Source organism: Heteronotia binoei, chromosome 4 (assembly GCF_032191835.1).
Source record: "Heteronotia binoei isolate CCM8104 ecotype False Entrance Well chromosome 4, APGP_CSIRO_Hbin_v1, whole genome shotgun sequence".
Lineage (NCBI taxonomy): Eukaryota > Metazoa > Chordata > Lepidosauria > Squamata > Gekkonidae > Heteronotia > Heteronotia binoei.
The window spans coordinates 60,994,337-61,013,418 of record NC_083226.1 but is presented as its reverse complement, the minus strand read 5'-3'; the positions used below and the strand labels follow the sequence as shown (position 1 = coordinate 61,013,418).

At 42.9% G+C, this 19,082-nt stretch overlaps 1 protein-coding gene across 7 annotated transcripts in view; it reads right to left on the bottom strand.

Moving 5' to 3' along the window:
- Positions 1-19,082, bottom strand: part of RFX3 (regulatory factor X3) — a 325,131-nt gene that overhangs the window by 120,499 nt on the left and 185,550 nt on the right. For all 7 annotated transcript variants that reach the window (XM_060237388.1, XM_060237389.1, XM_060237390.1 and 4 more), the window contains one exon: positions 3,130-3,388. In XM_060237388.1, coding sequence (XP_060093371.1) covers positions 3,130-3,388 — 259 coding nt within the window. The remainder of the gene's footprint in view (positions 1-3,129; positions 3,389-19,082) is intronic.

The following is a 19,082-nucleotide window of genomic DNA, read 5'->3' as shown; positions in this document are numbered from 1 at the left end:
GGTGTTTATGTACTACCCGTATGCTGATCCTAGGTTGGAACTCCATACCCTCATTATATGTTCTGTTTATGCCATGTTGAGCACTGTTTCCCTCAGAAGAGAATACTGAGGGAAAGTAGGCATTGAGCAGTTCCGCCCTCTCTTCATTACCTGTTACAATTTCACTTTCCTGCCCTCGCAATGGGCCTACCATGTCCTTGCTCTTTTTCTTACTCTGAACATAAGAAAAGAACCCTTTTTTTGTTGTTTTTAGCATCTTTGGCCAGCCTAAGCTCATACTGAGCTTTAGCTTTCTTAACTTTTTCTCTACATGCACTAGTGATTTGTTTATATTCATCCTTGGTTAGAAGGCCCTCCTTCCAATTCCTAAAGGAGTCTTTTTTATTTCTCAAGTCTTTAGAGAGCTGTTTATGGAGCCACTTTGGCTTCTTTAAGCTTTTTTCCATTTTTTCTTCTCATAGGAATCGTCTGTGATTGTGCTTTCAGTATTTCACTTTTAAGAAATTTCCACACCTCCTGAACCCCCTTCTTCCTATGTATTTCTGACCATGGGATTTTACACAGAATAGTTCTAAGTTCTAAGTCTTGAGGGACAGTGGCTCAGTGGTAGAGCATCTGCTTGGGAAGCAGAAGGTCCCAGGTTCAATCCCCGGCATCTCCAAAAAATGGTCCAGGCCAAAAGGTGTGAAAAACCTCAGCTTGAGACCCTGGAGAGCCGCTGCCAGTCTGAGTAGACAATACTGACTTTGATGGACCAAGGGTCTGATTCAGTATAAGGCAGCTTCATATGTTCAACCATGAGAACTAAGTTTGTCGAAGTTTGCCTTTCTGAAGTCCAACCTATAAGTCTGATGACATATAGCTTTCCCCTTCCCTAAGACTGTAAATTCCAAAATCACATAGTCACTATGGCCCAGGGTGCCCACTATTTCCACTTCTTCAATCAATTATTCCTTGGTGGTGAGAATGAAGTCCAAGATAGCAGATCCCCTTGTTTCATTCTTCACTTTCTGGAAAAGGAAGTTGTCAGCAATACAAATCAGCAATCTATTTGACCTTTCATTTTTAGCAGAGTTGGACTTGCAACAGATGTTCGAGTAACTGAAATCTCCCATAATCACTGTGTCCCTTCTCTTGGAGAACTTTGCAATCTATAGGAGTTTCTCATCCAAGTCTTCTGCCTGGCTTGGTGGTCTATAGTAGACCCTAACCATAATATCACTGTTATTTCTTACTCCTTTTATTTTTACCCAGACAATCCTCCTTCATAAAAACATGGCCCTGGGTTTGAAATAGGTCTTCAAAAAATTTCCTAAGCCAAGATCCAAGGATCTCTGCATATACACAGAAGCTGTTAAGAAAATGCACAATGCCATTTTCAATTTCCTCTTTCACCTACATCTCTTTTAGTTCCTCAGATGCCACTTCAGAAGATTCATTCCCTGAAAAGCTACTCCTGAAAGTCATTCCAGAGGGAACTATATGGACATCTGAAATTGCCTTATACTGAATCAGACCAGTGATCCATCAATCAATACTGTATAATCAGATTGCCAGCAGCTATCCAGGGTCTAAGCCAGAGTTCTTTCACATCACCTACTACCTGATCCTTTGAACCAGAGATGCTGAAGATTAAACCTTGGACCTTTTGCATGCCAACAGATGCTCTGCCACTGAGCTAACAGTCCCTCCCCAGCATCTGTAGCAAGAATCAAAATCCAGGTTTTTATGTGAAAATTCCATATGCCTTCTGCATCCTAATGTCTTTAATTATATTATATTTACTATCTGTAGATCATACTCTTATAAATTCTCCCAGTGGCCTCCTATCCACCCACACCTCAAGCTTTATTGTCCCTGTTTCTTACATTAATTCCATACTACAATTTTAAAACTTTTTTGTCTTTTTCCACTTCCCTGTGCATATACTACAATAATTAATAATTATTATTGTATGGCCTTGTGTGTAGTATAGCCAGGAAATCCTAAGATTGTCCTGCAGCCAGATGTTCTACCTCTTTTAGTGTTATGCACCACTAGGTGGCGATCTAGACGTGTTTTTTTTAGGCAAGAGACATTTCAGAGGTGGTTTGCCATTGCCTACCCCTGAGTCATAACCTTGGTGTTCCTTGGATGTTACCCTGCCAAACACTAGCCACGGGTGACTCTGCTTAGTTTCTGAAATCTGACAAGATAAGGCTACCCTGGGCTATTCAGGTCAGGACTGCATATGTTACAATCCAATATTGTCCATACTGAGTCTCCATGTGATTGTGATTCTGTAAGAAAGAACAAATTGGGGGGAAACAACAACAAACAATAGTTTGCAAATAATATTTGCAACAACAAATATAGTTTTTCCCAATTTGTTCTTTCTTTTTAGAACAACAATGGAACAGAATATTTCAATATGAACAATTTATATTGAGACTGTTTAGTAATGATGAAACTAAAAACCAAACAGACCTGCTTTCTAAATAAGAAATTCCAAATTCCCACAAATTGGTTTCATCTGTGCCACTGTCAGCTTGTCATCTAGCAAGTTTTAATAAAGTTCCTAATCTCTGTGATATATTCCTTTCCCCATTTGGTTAACATAAATTTACACACACTTAAATGACAAGCTGAACAACGATTTTATCAGCTGTGAAAAAAATTGTGGCCTTTTCTGATGCACATACATACTAGACATGACATTCAAATGTGAAAGGGATCTAGTTACAGAAGTTGCAATACTGGAATTCCATTTCCTTTACCCTCATAATTATATTACTTTTAGGAAACACACACATATATATTAAAATACTCTGAAAAGAACCATCTCCAAGGTTGTATATTCTTGTATACATGAGTAACACTGATAAACACTGTGGGACTACTCATATATTTTGAATAGCTGGTAGAAATTACATGGGGAAACACTGAGTGCTAATGCTGTGTAGCTTGTAATACTTCCAGGCTCTTGTGTAACCTGCCCTGAAATAAACAGAGAGCAGAGACAGCATTTTATGGATTGTGCCTTCTTTAGGCAAACCCATGATTTCTGCAACTGAAAACAAACATGATGGAAAAGCATAACAAGAACCAAGCATCTAGGTATAAAGGTACATGACAATCTAAACTACTTACTGTAGCTGGAGAGGCTCGTGTTGTGTGAGTCACTGAATGGCCTGAATTTTCCATTGAATTGCCAATCAGGTAGGTACCTCCAGTGCTGCTGATAAGCTGTCCTCCAGTGACACCCATCTGAATGCCTCCAGTTCCCACCATACTATGAGAAGAGACCACTGTTGTCACCTGTGCAGAACTTCCTTGGGTATCAAAGTAATTCCCCCCAGTGTTTTGGCTGTACATCTGAGTTTCTGTATAAGGATACGTAGTTGTTCGTCTTAAGGAAAAGAAAAGGAAAACAGTTGATTATAAGTAAAGCGACTTATGTTTTTTCTTTGTGGAGCCAAGAGTACATCTGGCGACAAACAATTAAATATTATGGGGTACAAGGTATTTTTATTTCATAAAATATGAAATATATTTCATAAATTCTTCTTTTCCTGCATAAGCTGTTACAAAGAAACAACAGAAATAGAGTAGAGGAGTATTATTCTCACAGTGCAATCCTCTGAAAAGTTACTTCAGTCTAAGGCTATTAATTTTAATAGTCTCAAATTGGAGCAACCCCATGAGGACTGCACAACAGAGTGATAAGAATAAACACAAAATACCTTTTGCTAAAGGCAGAACAGCACAGGAATACAAGGCAATATAACAGGATAGATAACTTATGCTTAGTAGAAAAAAATAGTTTAATTTTGGAATGGCACACTTGTTGAGGCATTAAAATATACTGGATATATTTTCCAATATATATTCAAATGTGTATATGAAGAACAAAGAGAACAGTAGCATGTGTTACTCACTGTGAAGGTTCCTTCTATCTGGAACTTAAGGCATCATTTTAAATATTGAGTCCCACAAACCATTGGAGGCAGAAAGACATTTTCAGTAATTCACCTCCCAAGGCAGAACACACATTTTCAGTTTAGTAACTTCCATAGTCAAATATTAAAGAAAAAAATACTATACATACAGCAACAAAGGAACAAATGTGCAGAATACAAACATTGTAACAGAATATGTTACTTAACAGTTAAAACTCCACAAACACACACACGCAGAAAATTACCGTATTTTTCGGTCCATAAGACGCTCTGGACCATAGGACGCACCTTCCTCCTGGGGAGCAATCCGTTGCCTCCGCCTCCGATCCTGGCGCTTCCCCCGCACCTGCCTGCCTGGCTCCAGCTCTGCTTCCAGCAAGTGCTGGGATCACTCCATGCTGCCCCCACCGCAAACCCAGCGCTTCGCGAGCGCTGGCTGCAGAGGGGGCAGCGTGCTTCCTCCGTGCCTGTCTGCCAGGCTCCAGCTCTGATGCTTACAGCAAGCGCCAGGATCGCTCCCTCCGCCCCCTCCGCAGCTGGCGCTCGCGAAGCGCTGGGTTTGCGGAGGGAGTGGGTGCTTCCTCCGTGCCTGTCTGCCTGGCTCCAGCTCTGATGCTTAAAGCAAGCGCCGGGATCGGAGGGCGGAGGGAGCAATCCCGGCGCTTGCTGTAAGCATCAGAGCTGAAGCCAGGCAGACAGGCACGGAAGAAGCACGCTGCCCCCACCACAGCCAGCGCTCGCAAAGCACTGGGTTTGCGGTGGGGGCAGCGTGGAGCAATCCCAGCGCTTGCTGGAAGCAGAGCTCGAGCCAGGCAGGCAGGCGCGGGGGAAGCGCCGGGATCAGAGGCGGAGGCAGCGGATCGCCCCCCCCCCCCAAGGAAGGTACGTCCTATCGTCCCTTCGCTCCATAAGATGCACACACTTCCCCCTCACTTTTTTGGGGGGGGGAGTGCATCTTATGGTCTGAAAAATATGGTAACTATTACAGTTTGCACCCCAAAAGGGAAAAATGCACACACACACCCAGCATAAGGTGGGAAATGATGATACTCTTGGGTTTCAGATAGAAGGAACCCCACACTGAGTAACCAATGTTCTGTTCTCATCTGGAACTGATGACATAATTTTGAATATCAGGGAGTTTTACAGTTGTGGCAATTTAAGAGCAGAAACTACTGCCAATTATAGAATAAAAACAGAATTACCACTTGCTGGTGTGCCTGCCACCAAAAAATTGCCATCTGCCAAGGCAATTGTATCTATTTTGTAGTACCTAACAAATACAGATACAGAAGCCCATGCTGCCATCCAGCAGCTATTTTCTAGGGGTACACTGGTGTGAGGTGCTGCTGCACTTCTCCAAAAATGAGCACTTATGTCTTCTAAAGCAAGGGTGTCAAACTCATTTGTTATGAGAGCTGTATCTGACATAAATGAGACCTTGCTCGGCTAGGCCATGTATGTAATAAAACGTAATGTCAGGTAGCATAGATATACACTTTATAGAGCACAAACACAACTGAAGTTTTTTAACTTAAAATAAAACATGCTTAAAACATTAGCAAGTTTGCAATATTTTGTTTAACAGTCTCTGATAACTGACACCTCTTGCTTGCAATTATTGTATCAAAATCTGGAGACAATAACTATGCTGTAGCAATCTTGACTATACTGTTAAGATGTGTATCTGTAAACTGTAAGCCTACTTTTGATTTTGATTCACTACAGAAACTCAGGGCCAATGCTCTGTGCCCTAGGACTCAGTGGAAAACATGAAATGGTTGGACATTTTGTACATAAATTGCTTTGTGTGCTGGTCAATAACATGTGAAGGCACCATGACACAGACTGAGGGCTATGTGTTTATATGTAAAACTGTAATTTCCCCCAGAAAAATGACTGCAATTCCTATGAGACAACGCAAGAAGACAGATAGCCATGTATAGTGGTCACTATCAGCCTACTATCTGGGAAGTCTAGGATCAAATTTCCCAGTCTACACAGGAAATGTGCTGGACACACACTCTCAGCCTAATTCACCTCACTGTGGATTGTGGTTATTCCTCATCTAAATAGTTCCCATTGCTTTCCTATTGAGAAAGATTGGCTCAGGGCATGAATACAGTGAAAAGCGGACTATTTAATATTGGATTCTTGGATGTGATATGATTTACAATAATGACACACCAAATTTGTAACTTTGTAATCTAGACATTTATTTATCATTTAGTGTCACATTACAGTATAATTTAATGGTTTGTTATTTGCTGAGGGAGGTCTTGGAAACGATTTTCACTTTCACAGTAGGAGAAAACAACAAAGGCACTGACTTAAAGTGAGATTCTTCCAAGATATACACACATGGTCTGCATAAACCCAGGGTGCACAAACCTTCTCTCACAGATAAGATGGATGGCGGCAGTATGAAAGCAGCTTTATTTTTTGTGAAAAAGTAAACTGATCTTTGGGACAACTAAGGGATCAGCCCCAAGGACTACTTTACCCTCATGGAATATGCATAAACTGGGACTGATAGTTCATTGAGTTCTGATACTCTACATCCTCATATGATCACAATGACAAAAAGAACTTTGGGTGTGAGACACTTCAAGGAGACCTCCTGTAGAAGCTCAAATGGGTGGTCTCATGAGGGCCTGTAAACAGCAATATGGAAAATGATGCCTTATTAGAGCACAGAAGAGTGAAGCCCCATAAAGAAAGCACTTAATGGGCAGGTATCTGTATACTGTAATCCCATCTCTGTGGCCAAGAACAGAGGCTAATGCTGTTGCCTGTCTGCAAAATATTTAGATGGAAAATTTGCACCAGCCCAGCCTATAAATGCTATGATTTTTTCCCACCATGGAGAAAAAGCTTCCTAAGTGGAGTCGTATGTCCTGGAGGCGGAAGACTTCCTTGAAGCTAATATTACCTTGGCAAAATTCCTCTGAAAACCCTAGCTGGAATAGGATTTATCACTCAAATTTCCAGATGATGAGATGTAGCCATTTTGGCTCTGGATGAAGTCCACATATCAGCATTGTGTGAAATAGGAATAGTTCACAAAAAGCTGAATTAATAGCTCCACCAGCACTGATAACCATGAGGAGTTAAACAGATCAACTCTGCCCTCTCCCACCTCAGCATCTCTAAGATGATGAGAAAAGGAGGAAAGGCATATAACATATGTGACCACAGGGTTATCAGGTCATCTGTCTGCTCTGCCTCTGGGCAACTGCACCAAGAGAAGAACCTTGGAAGCTGAATGTTCAACAGAAATGCAAATATATCTGATATAGGTTAATATATCTGCTACAGTGGCATAAACTATGCAATGGCTGATTGGTTGATTGTACATAACCTGTTGGGAAAACTGCAGATTCAGGCACAATACCTTAAGACAAATGAACCAATCAGCCATTGCATAGTTTATGCCACTGATATGTTCTGCTTTCAAGGATGCAACATTTCTCTCTGCCCAAGCCAGGAGAATGCACTGTTCCTCCTGAAGACTATTTGATCAGTTCCCCTGACAGTTTATGTGTGCTTTGGCTGTCATATTTTCTGTTAGAAGGCACACATCCCTTACCAGCCAGGGTTTCTGAAAATGCAGAAGGGCCAGTCAAAATGCTCTTAATTCCACTAGATTGGCACTGAGGCTTGTCTCCTCCACTGGCCATGTGCCTTGGGCCTGGCCCAAGGAGCAGCTTGCTCATAGAGCACTATCATTAGTTATGATGGGCAGATCTAAAAAGGCAATTTCACTGTCCACCAGTGTTCCCTCTAAGCTGAGTTAGTGTGAGCTAGCTCACAGTTTTTTAGTCTCTGGCTCAAACATTTTTGTCTTAACTCAGGAAAAATGGCCCCAGAGCAAAATAGTTACACAGCTTTAATGCCAGTAGCTCACAAAGAAGAATTTTTGCTCACAAGACTCCACAGCTTAGAGGGAACATTGCTGTCCACCATGCTGTGCTGCACCTCATCTGGTGACCTACACTTACTGATATGCATTTCTGAAATGGCAGGAGTGTACACTGAAGAACATTGGACTGTGATCTGGTATATGGAACAGTCTCCGCTGTTGTAAAAATGAGTTCTTGGAGATGGGAAAGAAACACTAGGTCTGCTGAAGCATGCGGCTGCTGATGTTATCTTCTAGATCCTGTCTGATGATGGGAAGAATTTTTCCCTTGCTGCATTGATTCACACTCCTGTCTGAAATGGAAATAGATGTCTCTTTTCTGTTTTTACTAGGAATCCATAATCTTGCAGTGAGGAAGAAGTGATTAACAAAGTACCAAATAAGAGTTGATATGAACTCCCCTGTGATGCAGGCTGATTACCACAGCCACAATTAGCTTTAAGAACACACATGGGGCACTAGACAGACTGATGGACACAGCCCTGAACTGAAGCTGTTGGTCATCATACATGAAATGGTGAAACTGACTGCCAGCACTGTGGCCTCATGGTTATGGAGGGGTCCTTGTTACACTTTTTATCTGCAGAAAACTCTGACCAAAGAATGGAGAGCTGCTACTGGTACATCAATTAATGAGAAGGAATTAATGAGGAAGACAGACTTCTAATGTTCTGTCAAGCATCGATTTTTCTCAATAATCAAGCTTTTGTTCTTTAATCAAAAGTGGCTTTATTGTAAAACTCAATAGCTTGCCCAAGGACGGACTCCTTGGAAGTAATGACGTACATAGCATTGGATAGTAACTTATAGGTACACTTCAAAGGGATAGGTTACAGATAACTTCAAAAGAATAACATAAAGACGTAAATTGAGTTGAGGGTTCAAAGAGATACTCACTAGTATCTTTTTTATGATTAAGGGATGTCAGCTAATAAAAACATCTCCCTTTCTCACACATTCTCTGAGAACCGATAAGATCTGGCTGTGTGAATCTGGGGGAGAGGCACTCTACACCATTAATACAAGGTTACTCTAAACATTCTGGGTGCAGAAGGATTTATTATGCATCCTTTGGTAAGAAGGTGAAAACAGGAGGGGGGGGAAGTAAGAGGGGTGTTCTGCTTTGTATCTAGCTTCTCTGCTAACCATCTTTAGAAATAGCATGCTTGACATACTGCCCCCCCTAAGACCCTCATCGGGGTTTGGAAGGATGCATATTATAACATTTCTTTATTAAATCTGGTACTCTGAAATTTGAATTTTCTACCCACTCGTTGTGGGCTGTCGAAAAATGCTTCCATCTGATCAAAAAATACAAAACACCCCGTATTAGTTTTGCATCCAAAATTTCTTTCACTTCATGGTGATTCTGATCCCCTATCAGAATAGGTTCTGGAACTTGGGGTCGAGGATGCCAAGACGTAGCTCCAGGATCTCGCTGGAGTAGACTGCAATGAAAGATAGTGTGTATTTTACTAAACAACTTGGGCAATTCAAGTTCCATGGTCACATTATTAATTACCCTTTTTAAGCGAAACGGTCCCAAGAATTTGTACACTAGTTTTTTTGAAGGTTGTGGTAACGGCAGGTTCTTGGTAGACAATAATACAGTCTCTCCCACTTTAAAATCCCAAAGCGGAGCATGACTTTTATCATAATGTTTTTTGTACATTTCTTTGGCTAGCTCTAGATTTTCTTGAATAATTTTTCAAATTTTTCCCAGTTTCCCCCACCATTGTTCAAAAGATGAGGGTACCTCTGGTGTTACTCCCCCTGGTAGCAGTGGGAAAGGTTTCCCTTCATAACCATTCACTACTAAGAATGGAGAAGTCTTTGTAGAGCTATGTACACTGTTATTATATCCATATTCTGCAAACGGCTCTGCTGATAATTCACAAAGCACCTTAATTATTGTTCTAATAAGGCATTCACCCTCTCCGTCTGTCCGTCCGTTTGAGGATGGCAGGCTGAGCTCAAGCCCTGTTCAATTCCAGTTAGTTTACAAAACTCCTGCCAGAAGTTGGCAACGAACTGAGAACCCCGGTCACTAATTACTTTATTCGGGAACGAGTTTAATTTGACTATTGTGTTGGAAGAATAATTGTGCTAACTTTTTAGCAGTGGGAATTTGGGTGCAAGGGATGAAATGAGCTTGTTTTGAAAAGGTGTCTACTATTACTAAAATTACAGTTTTCCCTTGCGACATCGGTAGTTCCACAATAAAATCCATTGAGACAACTGACCATGGTCTGGTAGCTGTCTCCAACGGTTGTAATAATCCTGGAAGCTTTCCTCCCCTTCTTTTCGCCATTAAACATATTGGACAAGAGGTAACATAGTTGGAGATGTCCCTTTTCATGAACGGCCACCAAAATTCCCAGTTCACTAAATGCAAGGTTTTTAACATATCCAAAGTGCCCCAAAAGTTTGTTGTTGTGACAGAACTGTAGCACTTCTTTCCAAAGGCTTTCTGGTACGTATAATTTACCGTACCAGAAGTCCCCGTCACCCTTTTTTACCCCCTCTGGTTTAGCTTCTCCCTCTTTTTCAACTTCATTGATCAATCTTTCTCCTCCCCACTTTTCTTCCAGTTTTTCATGCTTTGCCTTAGAGCGGGTGGTTACCCCCCCCAAACTGGCTTGGTGGGATGATGGAGTCGATTACTTCCTCTCTTTGACTGTTATGTTGAGGGAGTCTAGATAGTGCATCAGCTAAAAAGTTTTTAGAACCTGGGATGTGCTTTAGAGTAAAGTCAAATTTGGCAAAGAAGCGCACCCACCGGATTTGTTTCTCGATTAGTTTCCTTCGTCCTGTAAGGGCTTCCAGGTTTTTGTGATCTGTCCAAATTTCAAATGGGACCCTCGCCCCTTCTAACCACGATCTCCACGTTTTTAGAGAGAAAGTTACTGCAAAAGCCTCTTTGTCCCAGACCGACCAATTTCTCTGTTCAATAGTGAACTTCTTGGATATGTACGCACAGGGTTTTAAGGCCCCCTCCTCATCAGGTTGCATCAGAATCGCCCCCACTGCGACGTCACTGGCGTCACATTGTACTACAAAAGGTTTTAATTTGTTGGGGTGAATTAAGATAGGTTCGCTAGTGAATAGTCTTTTCAATTTATTGAATGCCTCTTGGCCCTTCCCTTTCATTTTCAGGAGATCTGTTAAGGGTAGTATGGTGTGTGCAAACCCCTGTATAAAATTACGATAAAAGTTGGCAAATCCGAGAAAAGATTGGAGCTGTCTATGTGTCTATGTGTCCTTGGGGGTTCCCAATCCATTACGGCTTAGATTTTAGCCGGGTCCATGGCTAGCCCTCTCCCAGACACTCGGTATCCTAAGTAGTCCAATTCTGTCTTATGGAATTCACATTTGGATACTTTAGCATACAGTTGATTTTCATAAAGGGTGTTCAGAACTTCTCTGACCAATTTTACATGGGATTGTAAGTATTGAGAATAAATAATTATATCATCCAGGTACACCACTACCCCTTTGTACAGGTAATTGCATAGAACTTCATTTACAAAGTTCATGAAGACTCTAGGGGCTCCTTGCAATCCAAAAGGAATAACTAGATACTCAAATTGTCCCATGAGTGTGTTAAATGCTGTCTTCCATTCATCCCCCTCTTTTATGCGCATCCGAAAGTAAGCATCTCGCAAATCTAACTTTGTGAGAATTTTCCTTTCCGATATGGTGCTGAGTAAGTCCTTTATCAAAGGTATGGGGTACGCGTTGGAAGTAGAAATCACATTAATCCCCCTAAAATCCGAAACAGTTTGGGGGCGGCGTGGGGTGCAGTGGTGGGTCTTATGAAACCTCTTTTTAAATTTTTGTCCAAAAATTTTCGCAACTCGGCTTTCTCGGCCCACCCCATCGAATATAGTATAGCCTTCGGGAGTTCCTGTCCTGGGATTAATTCAATGGCACAGTCTGTGTTTCTATGGGGGGGAAGTTCGTTAGCCTCCTCTTCGCTAAACACCTCTCAAGTCCCTGTATTCCTTAGGGATAGATTTTACTTCTTCAATAGTTAAGCATAGTTTCTCATTCCTAGGGGGTGGTTCGGGACCCCAGTCCCCGTTCCAGTGGTGGTGTTCACACCTTTTATCTCTAAAGTCTATTCTTTGATCCCCCACTTTATGTTGGGTTCGTGTTTGGCTAGCCATCCTACTTCTAGCACAATGGCAAAGGACGAGGAGGGAGCTATCCCAAATATTTCAGAATCCCAATGGCCTTCTATTCCCACTGGTACTTCTTGGGTCTGCTCAGTACAGGGCTCCCCTTTCATTATAGTTCCATCCATTTGCTCAACTTGTATGGGGTGAGATAATGGATTCTTAAGGAGCCCCAGAGCTTCCACTAATCTGAGCATGATTATGTCTCTAGTACACCCCGAGTCAATCAGAGCTCGGGCGTGAATGAACCTCTTTAGTTTATGATTTAACAAAATCAAAGGGATGAAAAATAAAGTTCCAATTATTCTCACCCTCGGTGGTGCCGTTAATTCCGTGACCTGCTGCTCGGCACCTCACAGTGCAGGTCGTCCCCGTTTCCCGCCAGCTCATCATCCCAGGATGTTTCACTCAGTTCGTCTACGATAATGATTTTCTCCCCTAGAGGGGCTGCAGCTGCAGTACTCCCTTTCACCGATTCTTTCGATCGACCTTCCGCTTTTTTTGCCTTGGGTGCGCCGGGTTTCGGAATCGGGGAGGGCCCTCGAGGTCGCTCCGGGCAATTGGCCACCAGGTGGTTTAGGTTGCCACACCGAAAGCAGCATCTGGGGGTAGCGGGTTTGGCAGCTCTCCCAGCTTGGCTAGCCTTTTTCCCATCTGGTTTCGCCCCCAACCGAGACTCACGTCCCCCTTACTTCCTTGCTGTTGATGTTGTAGGGCAACTCATTTCATGTTCATTTCTACTTCGCCTGCTAGTTGCACCCACCCTACCAGCGTAGTAGGGCGGGCTTGTTGGAGGGTCCGATCCAGTACACTTGCATTTAAGCCCCACTGGAATTGCTCTATTTTCATTTGTTCGTTCCATCCCTAGATCTCGGCCATGTTGGCCCGAAATTTGGCAGAGTACTCACGCATGGCTTTGGATTCTTGCTGTAGTTCTCTCAAGGCGGTGAGAGCTCTCATTTCTTGCAGGGGGTCTTCGTACTGGGTCAGTAGGGCCCGAAGGAACGCGGCCATGGTGTCTAGTTCTGGGCTTCTGGTCTCATATAAACTCACGTACCATCTTTTCGCAGCCCCTTTCAGTTTCGACCCCAGATAATACACTTTGCTGAATTCGTCAGGGAAGGTATTTCCCCAATAATGCACGAAGCTATTCGCTTGAATTGAGAAGTACTCCACCTCTTCTGGGTCTCCATCGAAGGTGGCCTCCAGATTTCGTCCTCTCCCATAGTCGTGGGGTACAAGAAGTAGCAGAGGGAGAGGTAGTGGCTGTTGCCTCCCCGGAGGGGGTAGTGGCCCTCCTCTTGGATCTTTTGGCTGCAGCACTCTCTCTAATTGCCTTCTCATCTCTTGGGCCATTGGCTTGCATTTCATCCCCAACCCCTTGGCCATCTCTGCCATCTCGGTTCTCACCGTTTGGAGGAATTCCCGGGGCGTCGGGGTTTGGCTCTTCCTCCTCGTCATCCAGGCATGGCCACTCTCTGTCTCCCCCTTCATCTTCCTCTTCGTCAGGGTATGGCCGTCCTCAGTCTTCCCGGCCATCTCCTCCGCTCGCTTCCAAAGTGCCCTGGTCGCTCTCTTCCCCCATTCTTGAATGCATGGAGGGTAGTGCCAGGATCACTTCTCTCTGAGCTGGTGCTTCGTCCATCAAGATGGTGGACATTCTGGGGGCCCTCACTTTAGGGGAGATCCTCTCCCTGTGGCTCTCCGAGCATCGAGGATGTGCCACGGAGGTGTTCGCACCCTGGCACCGTCTCCTCGTAGCTCACCTCGTAGTCTCTCCAGAGTTGTGGGGACTTTTCCGTTGTCTGGAGTTCTCTCCGCCATACGGTCAGAAAGTTGCCAATTTGGTTATGTCCCCAAGTAGGATTACTTCCAAAACGTAAAGTATCGATATTGCTTTATTGTAAAACTCAATAGCTTGCCCAAGGACGGACTCCTTGGAAATACATAGCATTGGATAGTAACTTATAGGCACACTTCAAAAGGATAGGTTAAATATAACTTCAAAAGAATAACATAAAGATGTAAATTGAGTTCAGGGTTCAAAGACTACTCACTAGTATCTCTTTTATGACTAAGGAATGTCAGCTAATAAAAATATCTCCCATTCTCACACATTCTCTGAGAACCGATAAGACCTGGCTGTGTGAAACTGGGGGAGAGGCACTCTACACCATTAATACAAGGTTACTCTAAACATCCTGGGTACAGAAGGATTTATTATGCATCCTTTGGTAAGAAGACGAAAACAGGAGGGGGGAAAGTAAGAGGGGTGTTCTGCTTTCTGTCTAGCTTGTCTGCTAACCACCTTTAGAAATAGCATGCTTGACATGTTCCCAAAGGGGAATCTGGAAGAAATGGCAAAGATCCTCCCTTAAAAAAAAAAAAACTAGCACACTTGCAAGGCACAAGTTTAAAATGACAAAACATTTCTTAAACGTCTTATCCACCCACTTCTTTTAAGACTTTTCAGTAGGGATCTTAAGTTCCAATAACTTCGTTGCCTTATATCAGGTGTATTGAACTCATAAGAACATAAGAGAAGCCATGTTGGATCAGGCCAATGGCCCATCCAGTCCAACCCTCTGTGTCAAACGGCCAAAAAAATTATATATGTATATGTGTGTACATATACACACTGTGGCTGACAGCCACTGATGGACCACTGCTCCATATTTTTATTTAACCCCCTCTTGAAGCTGGCTATGCTTATAGCTGCCACCACCTCCTGTGGCAGTGAATTCCACATGTTAATCACCCTTTGGGTGAAGAAGTACTCCCTTTTATCCATTTTAAACCGACTGCTCAACAATTTCATCAAATGCCCACGAGTTTTTGTATTGTGAGAAAGGGAGAAAAGTACTTATTTCTCTGCTTTCTCCATCCCATGCATAATCTTGTAAACATCTATCATGTCACCCCGCAGTCAACGTTTCTCCAAGCTAAAGAGCCCCTAGCGTTTTAACCTTTCTTCATAGGGAAAGTGTTCCAACCCTTTAATCATTCTAGTTGCCTTTTTCTGGACTTTTTCCAATGCCATAATATCCTTTTTGAGCTGCAGTGACCAGAATTGTACACAGTATTCCAAATGAGACGGCACCATTGATTTATACAGGGGCATTATGATAGCGGCTGATTTGTTTTCAATTCCCTTCCTAATAATTCCCAGCATGGCGTTGGCCTTTTTTATTGCAATCGCACACAGTCTTGACATTTTCAGTGAGTTATCTACCATGACCATAAGATCTCTCTCTTGGTCAGTCTCTGCCAGTTCACACCCCATCAACTTGTATTTGTAGCTAGGATTTTTGGCCCCAATGTGCATTACTTTGCACTTGGCCACATTGAACCTCATCTGCCATGTTGACGCCCACTCACCCAGCCTCAACAGATCCCTTTGGAGTGCCTCACAATCCTCTCTGGTTCTCATCACCCTGAACAATTTAGTGTCATCTGCAAACTTGGCCACTTCACTACTTACGCCCAACTCCAAATCATTAACGAACAAGTTAAAGAGCATGGGACCCAGTACTGAGCACTGCGGCATCCCATTGCTTACTGTCCTCCACTGAGAAGACTGCCCATTTATACTCACTCTCTGTTTCCTATTAATTTGCCAGTTTTTGATCCACAAGAGGACCTGTCCTTTCACTCCATGACTCTCGAGCTTACTAAGGAGCCTTTGATAAGGAACTTTATCAAAAGCTTTCTGGAAGTCAAGGTAAACAACATCTATTGGGTCCCCTTTGTCCACATGTTTGTTCACCCTCTCAAAGAAACGTAACAGATTAGTGAGGCAAGATCTTCCCTTACAGAACCCATGCTGAGTCTTCCTCAATAACTTGTGTTCATCAATGTGCCTACTCATTCTGTCCTTGATAAAGGTTTCTACCAACTTCCCCAGTATTGAAGTCAGACTGACTGGCCTGTAATTTAACGGATCTCCTATGGAACCCTTTTTAAATATGGGGGTGAGATTTGCTACATTCCAGTCCTCAGGAACGGAGACAGATTTCAATGAAAGATTACATATTTTTGTCAGAAGATCCACAAGTTCATCTTTGAGTTCTTTCAGAACTCTTGGATGTATGCCATCCGGACCTGGTGACTTATTAGTTTTTAATTTGTCTATCAGTTGTAGGACCTTCAATCTGACTCAGGTCTTTCAACACCCCTTCCGAAATGAGTGCTTCTGGAGCGGGGAAACACTTCTCATCTTCTACAGTGAAGACGGAGGCAAAAAATGCATTCAGCTTCTCAGCCATTTCCCTAGCCTCCTTCAGTAATCTTTTTACCCCATGGTCATCCAAGGGCCCCACTGCTTCCCTGGGTGGTTTCCTGCTTCTAATATATTTGAAGAAATTTTTATTGTTTGTCTTTACGTTTTTTGCAATATGCTCCTCACAGTCCCTTTTTGCCTGCCTGATCAGAGTCTTGCATTTGATTTGGCACAGCCTGTGTTCCCTTTTATTAATCTCACTTGGACTAGCTTTCCACCGCTTAAAGGAGTCCTTCTTACCTTTTACAGCTTCCATTACTTTGTTTGTTAACCATGCAGGCCTTTTCTTACATTTGTTTGTGGCTTTCCTAACTTGCGGTATATATTTTATCTGAGCTTCTAGGATTGTAGTTTTAAATAGCCTCCAAGCTTCCCCAAGGGTTTTGATTGTATTTAGCTTTCCTTTCTGTTTCCTCTTCACATGCCTCCTCAGCTCAGAGAATTTACCCCTTTTAAAGTTAAATGTGGTTGTGCTGGTCTTTGGGGGCAACTTCCTATTTATACAAACGGTGAAATCAATAACGTTATGGTCACTGCTCCCAAGCGGTGCGATCACTTTTACATCTCTTAACAACTCTTGGGCATTCCTTAGGACCAAATCCAGAATCGCCCCACCCCTGGTAGGTTCTCTGACCATCTGCTCCATAGTGCAGTCATTGAGAGCATCTAGAAACTCAATCTCTTTCTGTCACATTCGGAGCAGGGCTCATCTAATACATCCCCAAGAGTCTTCTCCGAGTGCCTAACTGACTGTCTCTGCTTCTCCAGGTCAGTCACCTCGGCCTCAAGGGTACAAACTCGTTTCCTGAGGTCCAGGAGTTCCTTGCATCGAGAACACACCCAAGACTTCTGTCCTGTGGGCAGATAGTCATATATGTGATTCAGTGCAAAACACTTGAAAGCCCCCACACCCCCTGCTGGCATTTTACGTTCATGATAGCTTTTTAAAAAAATATACAGTCCCCTTTAAATCCTGTTTGTTTATGTGGCTCCCCTTCTGGAGGGTCAACTTATCTTAATGGGAGCACAAGGAAATTAGGGATCTGGGTTCCTGGTCCTTACAGAGCCCCCAGGCGAAAAGCCACAGGTCAAGAGCCCTTTAGCTCTCTGGCAAGGCTCAGCTTAATAATGCAAAGAGGCTGGGGAACACAGCCACTCCTAATCAATCAGCAACAATCACCTTCAATCACCTTCACCTTCAGCCCACTCAAACCAAACAGACAGCAGTTCCCCAGCAATCACAAACTCAGAATTTTCAGCAGTTGCACAAACTCAGAAATTCTCAGCAACTTCCCCAGCTTATATCACTTATTCTCTGCTCTCTCTCACGAGGGATGGATCTGACATATATGGGACTTTGTGAGGCCAGGCCACACATATAAAATGTAATGCCAGGTAGCGGAGATATAAACTTAATAAAGGATACAGAGAAACATTATATATATATGGGACAGGGAGAAAAGTTTTAAGCATGTTTGTATTTTTTATATATATAAGGGGGGAGATATAAACTTTATAAAAGATACAGAGAAACACAACTTTATATATATATATATATATATATATATATATATATGAAAGGTGGGGAAATAATGGGATTTGGCAATGCAATTTAAAAAAGAAAACATCAAGAAAAAGCACAAGGTTCATAGCAGAAACTAAAAATATAAACCAAAGCAGAAACTAAATCATAGCAGAAACTAAAAATATAAACCAAAAATATAATATGCTCTGGGCTTAGGAAAACATGAAATGGCTGGGCATTGCAAGCTTCTCTCCCTGCCCCCAGGTCTACTCAGATCAGCAATGCCTCTTCAGTGTAATATCTCCCTTTGGCTATGGGTTGCCAGGTAAAAGTACTCACTAGGCACCAGTTCTAAGATCCATTCAGCAGAGACAGGCTGGCGCAAAGCATCCCCCCTTTATTTGCAAGGTCACACAACTCCAGCAAGGAAAAACTTCAACTGGACCTATAAACAAAAGTAAAACTGAGATCCTCATTGCACAACAGACAAAGCTGCAAGGAAAACATGGAATGGATTTTCCATTAAGATCTCTGTGTCCAAACAGACTACTTCCAAAGTAGTCTAATTGGGCACAGAGACCAAAATGGAAAGTCCATTCTGCATTTTCTTTGCAGCTTTGCAAGCCCAGAATTGTTTCCTTCTTCAGCCTACAAAGACAAGGAAGAAGGAGCTGAGAACTTCAGCAGCCTCAGAGCTTCAAAGGGTGAAGATGGGAGGAGGGGACAGGGAGAAAAGAGCCCCACAGGCCTGATTAAAATCCTGGGTGGGTGGGCTGGTTCTAGCCCATGGACTGGACATTTGACACCCCTGCCTTAAATAATAAAGGAGGTACACTTGATGTGGAGAAATGCCTCCTGTCTCTGGGAATCTTGGAGGAAGAAGGCTCATCCTCTGATAGCTGCTTCCCAACCAAGTCATTATATCAAACATCAAATCATTGAGAGAGCTTTCTGAGAACTAGTTGTGAGAAATGGCTCTTGGTCAGCCTGTCCTCTTTTGTGCTGCTTTGGTAGGCCAAAATGCACGAAGCTTGCTTGCTGAGGGTTTCCAGCATTCTCATGGAAAGGTGAAACAATGTGTGTCACATTTCTTCTCCTGGAACTATCTTTGCTTCTTCTTGTCTCCCTGCCTCCCCCCCCCCCCTGCAAATTTCCTAATTTCCTGGGGAAAATCTCTTCTTCCTCCTCCTCAAGCCTTACACAGAGAAATTCTCTGCTGATTCACCGAGGGTATGTGATG